This window comes from Tasmannia lanceolata, unplaced genomic scaffold (assembly GCF_043159265.1).
Source record: "Tasmannia lanceolata isolate RefF3 unplaced genomic scaffold, GAP_Taslan_0.1 ptg000019l, whole genome shotgun sequence".
Lineage (NCBI taxonomy): Eukaryota > Viridiplantae > Streptophyta > Magnoliopsida > Canellales > Winteraceae > Tasmannia > Tasmannia lanceolata.
The window spans coordinates 23,990,540-24,004,760 of record NW_027518696.1 but is presented as its reverse complement, the minus strand read 5'-3'; the positions used below and the strand labels follow the sequence as shown (position 1 = coordinate 24,004,760).

At 37.7% G+C, this 14,221-nt stretch overlaps 1 protein-coding gene across 2 annotated transcripts; it reads right to left on the bottom strand.

The window, feature by feature from the left end:
• Positions 1–297: 297 nt before the first annotated feature.
• Positions 298–13,690, bottom strand: LOC143853440 (E3 ubiquitin-protein ligase DIS1-like). Of its 2 annotated transcripts, none has more exons than XM_077363204.1 (4): positions 13,364–13,690; positions 12,489–12,726; positions 1,672–2,058; positions 298–909 (listed from the first exon to the last, which is right to left on the bottom strand). In XM_077363204.1, the coding sequence occupies exons 2-4, from the start codon at positions 12,696–12,698 to the stop codon at positions 589–591; spliced, it is 918 nt and encodes a 305-aa protein (XP_077219319.1). In that variant the 5' UTR covers positions 12,699–12,726; positions 13,364–13,690; the 3' UTR covers positions 298–588. The 2 variants fall into 2 exon arrangements, with proteins under 2 accessions (XP_077219319.1, XP_077219318.1); XM_077363203.1 differs by having other exon boundaries at positions 12,489–12,721; positions 13,364–13,689.
• Positions 13,691–14,221: the final 531 nt, after the last annotated feature.

Genomic DNA, 14,221 nt, shown 5'->3' with positions numbered 1-14,221 from the left:
GAATTTCGAGAATTCCAGACCGAAATTTCAATGCAATTTTTTTTTTTAAAAAAAAGAAATGTTACAAAACTTCGGCCGAAATTTCGGAATTCGAAATGAATTAAATAAGCTTTTTTAATTATTACCAAATTTCGAAATTTCAAGGGGTCCGAAACCGGTACCGAAACTGAAATTTTAAACCATGGGGTCAACAAGCCAGATGTATCATTCAATCAAATCAACAAATCAGACAATGGATGTGCTTATGGAGATCCCATCATGAATGTAGAATTGAGGTCATGGGTTTGAAACTCTATCTAAACCTATCAAATACAAAACCTTCTTCATAAATCCTGACAACTAAATCCCAATCCAAACCATATTTAGCTTCTTTCATAACTACATCCGTCATTGATGCATACATACTCATACGTCTATGCACTAACTTAAGAACCCATGCCAGTCTGTTTCTCGCATGATATTACATTATATTATATATTTTCACTCATGCATTAATGCATGACAAGCAAAGAGAGTTTGCCTTCAATCCAAAAATACATGATCAGGGAAGACAGCACAGCGGAAGCATAGAAAAGGGAGGCACAAACCTCAGTGTTCTTTCCAAATCCTTCCAGTCACTCTCAGCTTCAATTCCTTCCTGTCACCCCCTGAGAAGAAGAGAGCCATGTTTCGCTGAATGACAAGCCCATCATAACTATCACGGACCTTCCTATGGCTATCCCTTATGCTTCTTGGCACCCCTTGCCAAACCATCTTCCTACCACTTGCTCCTACCTCAAGACTGTAGTTGTAGTTTTTAGCCTCATTGTCATCTCCCATAAAGCGCAAAAATGCTATGTATACGGGTGCCATCCCAAGTTGAAAGGCTTCAAAGTGCAGACAGAAGTACTGCCCAAAGCAACTGAAAACCTAGAGAAAGAATAAGAATCCTTACAATCTGTTTTATAGTCCAAACAAGAAGCCATAAAACAGAAAACAATTATAACACCCTCGTAAATAAATGTAGTATAAAATATTCACTGTTCAAGACAATTGCACGCATGCCAGATTAGATAATCAAGGGACAATCAAATAATAAGATAGGAAACATCGAAAGAATCAATTGTAACAGATTTTCAAGGAAATAAATTAAAAAGTAGCAAGAAGCAAAGCAATTAAGCACCAAAATTTAGCAAAAAAGATATATTATTGTTGCACAAATCAAACAGTCAAAAATAATTGAGGAATATTTTGTTTATGGAAGCAGTCAAGTACTGCAAAAACCAAGTGAGCACCTGAAGATGGCAAAAAGAGAGAAAACAAATCCATCACTTTCAAGTCACAGGAACTACCATAATGGAAAATACGATCAAAAAGTTGTGCATAGTCACAGTACACAAATGGATACTGCAAAAGGTCACAAAACAACAAAAGATGGAGCCCCAAGACAACCAAATAACTTATAAACAATCTTTCACGAAACCCCAGTCAGAAATTATAAAAGCACTAATAATAATGTGGGCAGAATACAGTGGTTCCACCCAAAGAAAAAGAGACATAAAGTCAACATAAATATTTTATCCGCATTTTTGTGAGTCAAAATCAGAAGCAAGAATTGATAAAGAATAGCATATAGTAGTCATGAAGATATAATCGCATGTTACAACAGCCATTCGAAGACAGAGATAGTACCGTCAGCATCCATGTCGCATTCTCGACCTCATGTGGGTTGGTTTTGACATAGCGGTGGTTGAAAGTGCTACCATTGTGCATGTCAACTTTGTGATCATCTTTTAGGTGGGCCACTAGATACGGAATATCACCAGTAACAGTACACTCGGATCCGGCATAAGGACAGTTGTAGGGTCTGAACGAACATTGTGACTCATGCTTCAGCTTGTTGTAGTAAGGATAGATGCCTATACACCCAAAACTCTGATATCTGCATGGAAGTTCAAGAGAAGCCGCCACCTTTTCCAGTGCAAGACATCTTATATTGCCAAGTTCATGCCTGCATGTGGGACACCTATTGTGAACTCTCGGCTTGCATCCAGAACACAATGTGTGGCCATTTGAACACTGCATCCATGGAAAAACAAATAAATTTTGATACATATGAGTGTTAAATGTCCAAAATTTGGACCAGGGTATCTGTGGACGATTGCAATAGTGGACATACTGAAGGGAGGAAAGCAAAACTAAATCCAAGGGATTTTATACGTTAGAGAACATGCAACAGCACTAATCAAGAAGCTGCATGTCACGATTGATTATAACTTCATATCAGTTAACCAATTATTATATAAAATAATGATTCAGAAAGTATTCTGACATTGCATCTGAAGATGGCTTTTGTCAAAGTAACTTCAGAGAGTGGTCAAACAGGAAAATCTTACCACTATAAATCTAAGAAAGACTAAAATATTGTGACAGGCAGCAGCAAATACTATTTGGCGTAGGCATGTTGCAACATGTGGAATGGGATGCCATAAAAAAGCCAAAGACATGATGATGAGTGTCCTCAAAAAAGAAAAATATATGCCTTTTTTTGGTTTTTTGGTTTATGAGCAAAAAAATCCCCAGAATTGGCATCAGGACAAAAAAAAACATATGGTTATTGGCATCAAATTCACCAGAGACGACTTTTTCTTTGACATAGCAGCAACAAATTACAGGAAATAAGAATGAAAACCAAAGGAATATAATAAAGATAGAATAATGTTATAAGGAGACAGCTTGATAACATCCAAGTTTTAGAAATACTCGAAAGATCAACAGAACTATTCAATGGACAGGTATAAAAAGGGTATTGCAAGTATGTGGTTAGCAATGGTTTTGTTGTCCAATAGTGGACTATAACATGCAACCAATATCTAAGCTCTCATCATCTAAAATAAGCATTGCCTACTGCTGTGATTAAAATCAGCAGTTCTGAATCAATTTCCTCAACCAGTACTACATCGCGTGCGTGCGTGTGTGACTGTGTTATAAGCGGTGGGGATGGGTCGAGGTAAGAGGCATACATGAAAATTTATCTTTAGTCTAATAGTGAGATTATAAGAGGAAAGAAGACATACGATTTCCAAAGGAAAGAATCAAATCTGATTTATCATTACAAAACGCATAATATGGTGAGGTTGATTGGCTTTTTCTCACACCCCCCTGAAGCTGATATGTTCCTTGAAACATGGTCAATTTATATACTAAATCCATGTGATGGTATGTAGTAAGCCCTTTTGTGAAGATATTTACAACTCGATCTCAAACAAATAAGTTCCTTGAATCATGGTCAATTTATATACTAAATCCATGCGATGGTCTGTAGTGAGCCCTTTAGTGAAAATATTTACAACTTGATCTCACACAAATAAAGGAAGAATTTCACCATTCAACTTTCTCTCGAACAAAATTAAAACAATGTCAATACCTGCCATGGTTGAAGGGAGTTATGGAGGTGCTTATGGTCTCCTTTTTTATTTGCCCTTCCTGCTCTTGTTGCTAACTTCCACACAGTTTCTTTTTAGGAGTGATTTCAAATGTTTTATGTGGACGAATGCTTATAAGTGAATAGGGTGACACCATTCATCTCAAAATATAGTAAGTTTATTTTAATACCACGTGCTGTAAATCGAATAAGATGGTACTCCTTGTCTAGTTGATTATTGATTTGTTGGAATTAATATTTCCATATGATTTTGCTCTATCCAAGTTGGTAGAATTTTGGAAATAAAAAAAGAAGACTATAAGCACCTCCATGAGTTTCATCTATCTATACATATCGTCAATTACCTCCCTATGTTGCATCAATCTTGAATTTCGTACAACCAATTTATGGTTTTTGGTCAAACAACTCATTGTGTACCTTATCACTCTACTTGATAACGAGCCTTCATGAGTTTCTTGTCAATGCAATATTCAAATAAAGGAGTCTCTGGAAACTCACACTCAGTTCAGCACTCGCAACCTCTGGCCAAGTGAAAGTAATTTGTTTTCGGTGGGTGATAGGCTGATAGCAGCCAAAAACAGAAAACTTTTAGTGCTGCATGCCTTGGCCACACGATGGCAATGCCGTTTAAGACACAATGGGACCCTACCTGACATATAAGGGCGTGATTTTGTTGCCTCTTTCATTTTGTTAATTATTTGAGGGATTCGTCTTGAAATTTCACGAGATATGGGAATTTTTCTGGATCATAAATTGTCAGATGCAATTTTAGATAACACTGCAATGAGGCAATCCGTGTTCATCACACTCTCCCTTAATTTGATGTCACCCTTGAAGACTTGAATTTCATTCTTTTCTCCTATTGCTCTAAATCCAATAATTCTCCACTTCTTATCACTTTGTTCTACAAGCTAGCGCTTCATGCTCCAAAGCCATGGTGTGTGACTGTAGCTACTACAATCATACATGTAACAGAAGATCGCAAAAGATAAGTGAGCGAACAGAAAATGCAGAAAATGGGAAGAAAACGGAAGAAAATGATCTAGAACAGAAATGGTCCCAAAGGAACTGAAATTTTATTGAATTTAGAAGAAGTTGACAGCAAGAGATATATTTAGCCCAGTATAAAGCTCAAAACTGAGATGAAGAAGAATAAGGCCTTCTTGAGCAGGAGTTCCCTTCTAACATCAATCTAAGCTCCTCCTACAAGTGCATTCTCTCCCAAAGCTTGAGGTCCAACTCTTACAATTTAAATCTCAGCCAAAAATCCTCCCAAATTCAAAAAGGACTATTTATGGCTCTCAATCAATTACATCTGCGCCTCACTACATCACTCATTTACAAGAATGCCACTCCTAGAAAAATACACATACACCTTTACTAAAAGAGAAAATTACCACCAATGCCTTATTATGTTTATGCTCCTACTCTACTCCTAGAGTTGCAAACCCCACCCCCCCCCCCCCTCTCCTACCATCACGCGCGCGCGCACACACACACACCAGAAAAGAGCTTGACCACAACCTCGGCTCCATCCTGACAGAAGGTAAGACCCGGGTCAATGGGCAAGCTAGGATGTCATCCCTCCATACTCGGCCAAAGCAAATATATGATGCCTATGCTGAGGTCGAAGACGTAGCTCTCTGTAGGAAGGCCCTTTACCCGGGGTCTATCCGTGGTATCACCTCGATCACGTAATGCCCACCACCAACTCAGTCGAGGTGGTAGCTCTTGATTGTCCCATGATGAATGTCAATTATGCCCAATGCTCTCTCTCTCTCTCTCTCTCTCTCTCTCTCTCTCTCTCTCTCCGATGCACAAATTCATGCCATGATATATGCTGCTCTAGAAATGGGTCCACTTCTGTCATGATGATCACAAAAATGTCCTTTGTCTGATCAATCGTTGCCTTGATGAATTTTGTCACAGGCCATGTGCTATCAGTGTGGTCATCCTGCTCATCAATAATATCCAAACGATCCTGTGTACCAAGATGCTCCTCTATTGGCTCTGCACATGAGTCCTCATCGGGAATAGCTGTATCAGTGCAAATCTCTACTATATGCTCACTAGGGTCATCCTAACTATCCCATGTACTACCAATACAGGTACCAGACTCCTCAGCACCAGCAATCAAATCCTCTGAATGCTCAGTCTGCCCTACCTGCTCTTCCACTACAGAATCAGTGGTAGTATCAATGTTTAAAAACGCGGATGTGACGAGGAACGCGGCCAAGAAAAACCCTAGTCAACTCGGCGCAGATGCGGCCAAGAACAGTGTTGACGTTGTTGACACAGTCATAACTCGGGAGAGTCAAAGGAGTTTTTATTGACTTTGTCGGGCAAAACGTGGAATGCGGATGTCATGCAACACGGAACGCGGCCAAGAAAAATCCTTGTCGACTCGGGTCAGTTCCTTGTCGTGTCAACAAGTTTTAAAGCAATGGGTAGTATTGTCCTCTAACTCCACTAGCGATTGTGAGTGAATCAACACCTATGGTCGTGATATCATTTTCTTCCTCCTCGCCACTAACATCGTTACATGGTGGAAAAGAAGAGGTATCTCTGCTCTGCTGACTGATATGCCGTTGAATCATATCCTCCATTTTCTGATATTGATCTTCTTGCTTCAACATTGACAGCCTCATATTGTATTCAGCCCTTATTTCTCGCAACACTTTAACCTCATATTATCTTCAACGCCTTTGAGACTCACGCCTTTGCCGATAAGCTTTAGAAGCATACTCCCTCATGAAAATATGGCGCACCTCCTCCCATCTACGGAATGGAGGTATACCCATGTCAAAGTTCTTATGCTCTCAGTCACTCCTGGCATAATGTGTCACCATCTCTTGAGAACGCCAAATAGTCTCTCGATAATCTCGACAATTGTTGTCCTTTTGATTCTTAGCTAGCGTTCATGGGCTAAAGTCAGTCAAAACCTACTCCAAATGATGATAGTTGCTTCATGAATCCTTAAGTAACGTGAGCAAGTCACGAACTGGTGGAATTGACTCTAGATGATGAATGTAACTCTCGGTTGTCGCTAGCAAGGTTTTAAATTTTGATTTCGGTGTCGGTTTCGGTCACCACTAAAACCGAAACGTTTCGGTTTCGAGCCGAAATTTCGGCCAAAATCATGTAAAAATATGATTATGATTTCGTTTTTTTTTTAATTTGGACTGAAATGTCTAAAATTTCAGTGTAAATTTTGGCTATTTCGGTGAATATTTCATAAATTTCGGTGGGAATTATAACATATCGGTGGACTTTTTTAAAATTTCGGTGGATCTATTTAAAATTTTGGTGGAAATTTTGTAAGAATGGCTTAAAACGAGGCAAAATTTCGGTGAGATTTCGGCAAAATTTAGGAATTTCGATAAAATTTAGGAATTTCGATAAAATTTTGCCGAAATCTTGTAAAGAAACGACTCATGTAAATTTTGTTTCGGTCGCGGCCGAAACCGAAATATTTCGGAAATTTAAAACCATGGTCACTAGCTGTCAAGTACTTTTCGTGCTATCAACCTTCGAGCACAAGCATGGATCTGGATGACTGAAGTTACTTATCTCTTGTACGCTCGATTAGCTTGATAAATTCGCCATATTTTCTGAATCCTCGGACGAGTGAATTGCATCATTACACGCGCCTCAGTTTCTTGGTATTCTCCTCTTGATTCCTTTTGGATTATAGCCTTTTGTACCACTGAAGTGTCTTCGGCGCAAATCTTTCCAAAAACTACTCCCTCATGTCGTTCCATTGAAATAGGTTTGTTTCAACTCTCATGTCCACCATTCTCTAGCACTCCTGACCAAAGCCATTCTAACAACTCTGATCATTTGGTCACCGCTCATGTTGTTCTTCACAAAGTGCTCTTCTAGCGTGCCAACCCAATGAACACATGCTTGCTCGTAATCACTTCCACGAAACCTAGGCTATTACATGTTTATGATATATCTGTTGTGATTCATAAATTCAGTTAGTGCCAATTGTCGTTCCATACTATCTACCATATCGGTTAGATTTAAGAGAAACTCCATCGCCTATGGACCGGGGTTCTCTGGCTGGGAAGTTCTACCACGACGGATTGTCATAGTGAGAACCTAGGCTCTGCTACCAAGTTGATGCAGAACAGATGCCAATGAATCACTTCTCAGATGTCCCTGATACCAATGCTCATACAAAACCATATATGGAAGGAACATTAGGGTTGAAAATAATGGTAAAAATTAGGGTTGTGAATCCTAAAATATATGATTAGATTAGAAACATATTTCTAGTATGTTTAGGGTAGGTTTAGAAAGGTACAAATGTATGATGGGAATGCGTAGACATGTGTCAGGACTCAAGAATGTACAGACGTATGCCGGGAAGGAGCATACATATCACCAGGAAGGTGCAGGCAAGGGTTTTTTTCGTAGACTAAGGGGCTCAGAGATCAAAGAATAATATGTACGATCAAGAGCCGAAAAATAAAGAATAATGGAGCAGAGAAGAAGAAAGACAGAAAGAAAGAAAAGGTTTAGGGATAACAAACTAACTTGGAATCACACCAAGGTTCTCCTAGGCATCACACTTTTGAAAAGGCATCACACCCAATCAAAATAAGAAACCATCAACTTTCATTCATACTCAACTATTTTCAGGTACAATAGGTCTTTCATATTTATAAGCTATGCAAGCCATATGAAAATTGAAAAAAAAAAAATCCTAATCAATATTGCAAAACAACTTCTAGTCCACTAAGGACTCTTGTTCTATCTTTACATGGACACTCTCTAATCCTACTATAAATAAACTACTTTTGTTTTTCAAATAAAACTCCTAATTCAACTCAAACCTCTTAATGACTTTAGAGTCTTATTACTTGGACATTTCCTACCATAAATAGACTACTAGGACTTCTTTTAAGTTTCAAGGTGGGCCATTGAAGTCACTAACCATCTTAAGTGATTATGTACAGATGACTTAGATATTCTATCACTTAAGATTTTCATAATAAACATGTGGGCCCCATTTTAGACACATAACTTTAAAAAAAAACAAATTGATATTGGCGGTAAAAGACCATGATACCCCTCCAATAACTCAAGCGGCTTAAGACACCTAAGAATTAAAATTTTGGACCTTACGATGACTCCCATCAAAATTTTAGTTACTTTCATTTGAAAAAATGCAAGTAACCTCAAGTACATGAGAGTTTTTTTATTTTATTTTTTCAGCAACAACCCCATTTTGTTGAGGTATACGGACACATGAGGTCTGATGTTTCATGGCATGTCCAGTAAGGATCTTAGAAAATTGATGAGTTATACTCCCTTGCATTATCTCATTGCAAAATACAAATAGAGGTGTCAAACTGTGTTTTATTTCCATATAAAAGATTTAAAGGCTGTTAGAAATTTTAAAGCAAAAGTCAAAAGTTGCTTTTTCTTCTTAACTTAAAAATTTGGAAGGAAGATACAAAAATTTGAAAGATCCCTCTTGTTTTCAAAAGCAAGTGTCTTTTGTGGCTTATGCGGACTTGATCCCAAGAGCTTGGGGTGTGTGTGGAGTGGGCATTAAACTACAATTCAAAACATTTAGTCCCATATCGGTTAAGGTGAGAAAAAACTCTCATCCATATAAGAGATGGTGTTGGAGGAAAGGCTTGAGCCTATCAATGGGCATTGGAATATGTTGGGTGACTTGGTTTTGTATGAACACAAGTTCATGTAAAAAACACAAGTGCGCAGGGCCAGGCTGTGGCTGTGGTCCGAGGTTTGGAAAATTAAAATCAACTTTTTAGTGCTAAAACGTTTTGTATTTTCCCATTAAATATGTTTCTTAATTCTGCCACATGTTTTGGTAATGACACTCAACACGTTTTTGCTAATGACACCCATTAATGTGTGACCGTTTCATCTCCAACTGTCACAAATATAACTATTGGGAGTGAAACGTTTTGTCCTATTAATAGGCATTTATTTCTCCACAATAATCATATTCTTTTGTATATATGAGAGAGAGAGAGAGAGAGAGAGAGAGAGAGAGAGAAGGCAGCATTTGTCTTTGGGCGAATATGCACTGTTGTTTCACGTTTTTTGACACATAATACATGTGGTTTTACAATTGTTTTACACAAACAGATCCAGATTTCTCTCCTTCCTTCCTCCTCCTTCCGTTCTGTGTCTGAGCACAGTTCTAAGGTGGTTCTAGGTGGACCATTCAGCGAGTGCACATGGATTGGAGCCAGTTTGGTTGTTTTATCTTAAAGCGTCGATTCACGGATCACAGTTGCACCGTAGGGGGCGGATACGATTCTTAAGGAGAGTGACAATGTGGCAAGATTCAGCCTCCTTTCCCAATCATCAAAATCTGATTTTTCCAAAGGGTTTTCTTCAAAGAGAAGTCAAATATGTTTTTCCAAAGTTTTATTTTCAATTTTGGATTTTTAACAGCAAATGAATTTTGGGTCCGAGTTGCACAAATTTGGAGCCGAGTGACCAACTTGGGTTCAAGTAACCTATTTTGGGTCCGTGCAACCAAGTTGGATTCGACCTACTGATTTTTGGGTTTAATTATGCTAGAGATCATTCATTCACTAACAGTTCTAACACTTTAAGATTTGTAGTATTCTGATCATCTATTTTTCCAAAAGATAGCAAACAACTCATAATGATCTTTCATTAAATATAACCAAATCATTCTTGAAAAAATCATCTACAAATATAATTTAGTACTTGAAATTCAAATAAAAGGTGACAAGAAGATTACTGTAGTCCATTTCAAAAAAAAAGAAAATTACCGTAGATATTTGAAGGAACTAACTGGAAAGGACTCATGATATGACTATCGACTTGAGGAAAAAAAAAAGCACTTTGTGATGCTCATTGAGCTGAAACGCCTCACCATCTAAGGATGACAATTGACTCAGAGGCGGGATAGAAATCTTGAAATTGTGTAACGAATGATGGCCAAGATGACAATTGCACTAAAGAGGAACAAATAAGGATTGTAAAGATATAGAGTTCGGACATCACCATCATCAAAGGTAATATAGACGTCCAAATTCATGCCATCCACAAATCCATGTCTTCATCTTTAGATCCTAGAATACAAAAAATGAGGGATAGAAGGTAACTAAAAAATTCAAGAGTCAGGTAAGTTTACTAACAGACGTCAAATTAAAAGGAAATTTAGAAACAAATAGAACTTAAGAAAAAGAAATGAGACACGATACATAGTATCATCTGTGAGGGTGACACATGGATTTGAAGACGAAGAATGAATAGTAAAGGACACATTAAATGCACTAGTCATGTGATCAGACGCACCTGAGTCTATGACCCATAGAGAAGGAGTACAGGCAACACAAGCCATGGAGATACCTAACTAAGCAACAGTAACAGTAACAGTGGAAGATAGATGGGTAGCACCGTAGCAGGCTGGGCAACCAGACAGCAATACTACTCCTTAGAGATAGATACAACATCACTGAATGGTTGGAGAGTAATCAATCCCCCGACAGACAGAGCAATAGCACCCTCATCAATATACATGTCATGATTGGCGAAACTAGCGGGTTTGCCCTAAACGTCCCAGCAAAATACATCCTATGGCCCTCAGGACCATATCGAGTACAGCTCCGAGGCTGATGACCGCTACCACATCGTATATCCACCTCTACCACCAGAACTACCTCTACCACGTACACCATGACCACCACCAAAACCACACGTGATGACCATCATAACATCTTGTAACGGCCTAGGCAGATTGATCCGCAATGAACTTGAGAAACATGCATAGATACACGATGGAGTCTAGAAAAGACTTCAGATAAGGATCAAAATTTAGGACCAATGAAATTTGAGCATGAAATTTGAGCCTGAACAAGTTTAAACTCCTATCTCAAACCAGAGAGGAGTCCAGACACATTAAAATTATCTCAGTGATATTGCATCACTGAAACATATTTGGTAATAGGTTGATATGGATTATTATTGAAATAATGGGCTGATATGGATTTAGCTCCTCAAAAATTACTCATCATTGCCGAATGATGCTCTTTTGGGCTCTTTTAACCCTATTGGACACTAAAAAACTACTATTGGAGACAACTAATATATTCGAGAGATGTTGTTGGACCCAGAATACATATTTTGAACATGTTCCCAAATTTATTTAGCAGTATCAGAAAAAATAAGGCTACTATTAATTTTCTACTCCATATTAATCCACAACCATGATTTAACTTGAGCATCTTCTTGAATCCACACAAAGAAATTGGATGCATTGGGCAGAGATTTTGCCTATGTAAAGTACTTCAGTTTTCCTTTGGCAATAAGAAAAACATCCACAGACTTGGCCCAGTGAACACAGTTACTAGCATTGTGTTTAAAATAAGTGACATAAATATTGACATATTCTAAAAGAAATAACATCCCAGATCTAGGGCCACTTTTATTCTCCATCTACACTTCACTCGAACACACCAACAAATACCTACGAGGCAGCTCTAACATTAGGGCCCATATAGAGATACCACGTGCACTTTTGATTAAACAGAAGCTATGTAAATTAATCGAAATTTTTTTAATGGAATTATACGTTAGCCTTTTAGATAGCATAAGGCAAACAATAAAGAACAAACATATCATACAGATCATGGACAAACCTCTTTAAAAGCCTTCAATTATTTACTAGCATAATACCAAGAGTTAAATAGAGCATCTACTACAACAACAAATCATAGACCCATAGAGCATCTCGGACTTTGGGTCTTGCTTTTTCTTTTTTAATAAATGATTTGTCATTCAAAAAAAAAAAACAGCAACTCAAGGATATTTACGGCCAACATTAAATTATCAAATCTAAAAAGAGATTAAATTCCAATCGGTTTTGCTAACACAAGAACGAGAACATCTTTGAAACAGAAACTAGTCCATGAAATAATTGAACACAATTGAGCATGATTCTCAATTAAAAACATGACTATATAAAATGTGCATTTTTAACATTAGAGACCAGCCATTTAAAAAAAAAAAGAGACATTAGAGACCAGAACACGCAGATGCGAACCTGGTGAATAGGAGGGTACATAGCATTTAAGCATACTGGACATTCCAATAGTTCATGCACACTGGTAGCAACAACCACATTAGGTTTAGGTGCAAGTTGAGAAGGATAATTTGCATGTTCTCCTACTTCAATCACATCCTCTTTTTGTGAGAGCTCAACAACCTCAGGGCTACTTGGCATTTCATCAAAATAAGCAGTACTGGATGCCATAGCTGGATTGTAAAGGCAGCCACCTAGTCTGTTCAGGGAAGAGAACAAACATAGTCAATATGCATTCAGCATTCTTGCATTCTAAAATCCTGAAATTAATCCTTTGCCTTGTTTGCATTGCAAGAATTTTCTGGGAAAGTTTTCAAAGGAAAAATATTTCTAAAATTTCCTACTTTTTCGCATAGGGTGATTTGAATCAAACATATTCAAATTTTTGCTAACCACAATCATATCATTTCCCCCCAAATCATGGAAAGAATAAATTTTTTCAAGAAAATAATTTCCATCAGGAATACTTTTCCTGCAATCCAAACAGGGAACAAAATCAGGAGAAACTACCCATCATCAAAATGGTCATTCTCACACCACAAGACCCTACAAAACATATTTTCCTTTTATACCCAAATAGACTAATAAACCCTAAATGAAAACCCTTATTCAATCTACTCACCAACCAGCCTAAGAAACCCTAGAAGACCCAGTTACCTAATAAGAACAGAAAAAACCCAAAAAGGATTCACCAAAAAAATGCAGAAAACTTTCCAAAAAAGTAATCAAAATTCTTGGTTTCCTTTATTTTTGAATAGATAACTATGAGATGACAAAAAAAAAGAGAGAGGTACGATTTCTAAAGAAAAGAAGAAGAGGAGAGCACACAGGTATACCTTCTGAGAAGAAGAAGGAATTGAGGATCCTACATAAAAACAAAGGCCAAGATGAATGTAGAGCTTATGACTGTAATTAATGGTCTGTTTCTTATATAAGAACAGACAAATCAGCTCTTCTGGGAAATTCGAATTAAAGCAGCCATGAGGGGAGAGGGAAAAGACATGGTCCCTTGGGAAAAGACAAAATGGAAGGGGTGGAAGTAACAAAAGAGAGGGGCAGGGTGGTTGTCTTTATCCGTGTCTCGTTTGCTTCTTCTTTGGTCTCGGAATTTTCAAATCTGAAATAAAAAGGCGGAATTTGAAAGCGTACGGTGACGGGTTGGTTTCTTTTAGACAGAGATAATTTTTTTTTTTTTTTTTGATAGGTAAGAAGAGACAGAGATAATTAATAGAGAGAGTGTGTGAAATTGAAAGTGCGAAGCGGCAATGGCAGTATGCTTTTTTTAAGGGAATGATAAATTCGCACCCCTGGAAGATAATGCGCACCGCTTAAAGTGACTTATGTGGCAGACTTTAACTTTTTAACTGAGACGCGGATAATGTCAGCGATTTTATTAAATACGTGTTTAGATTCGAATTTTTTATCTCCTTTTATCATCGCACGCTCTTAAATTATTGAGATTTGCAAAGGACAATGGCAGAAGGCATTTCGCAGACAGGTTGTTGCATGAAAGAGCAGCCACATAGGCAAAATTTCCAACAGATTTTGTCTTATTAATTTAATTCATCTGTAGCATGGTTTGAAATTTCGCCCGAAATTTCAAACTTCGGTCAATACGACTCCGAAATCCGAAATATCCGAAACATACAAAATTTCGGTTGAAATTTCATTAATTTCGGCAATTTCGGCGAAAT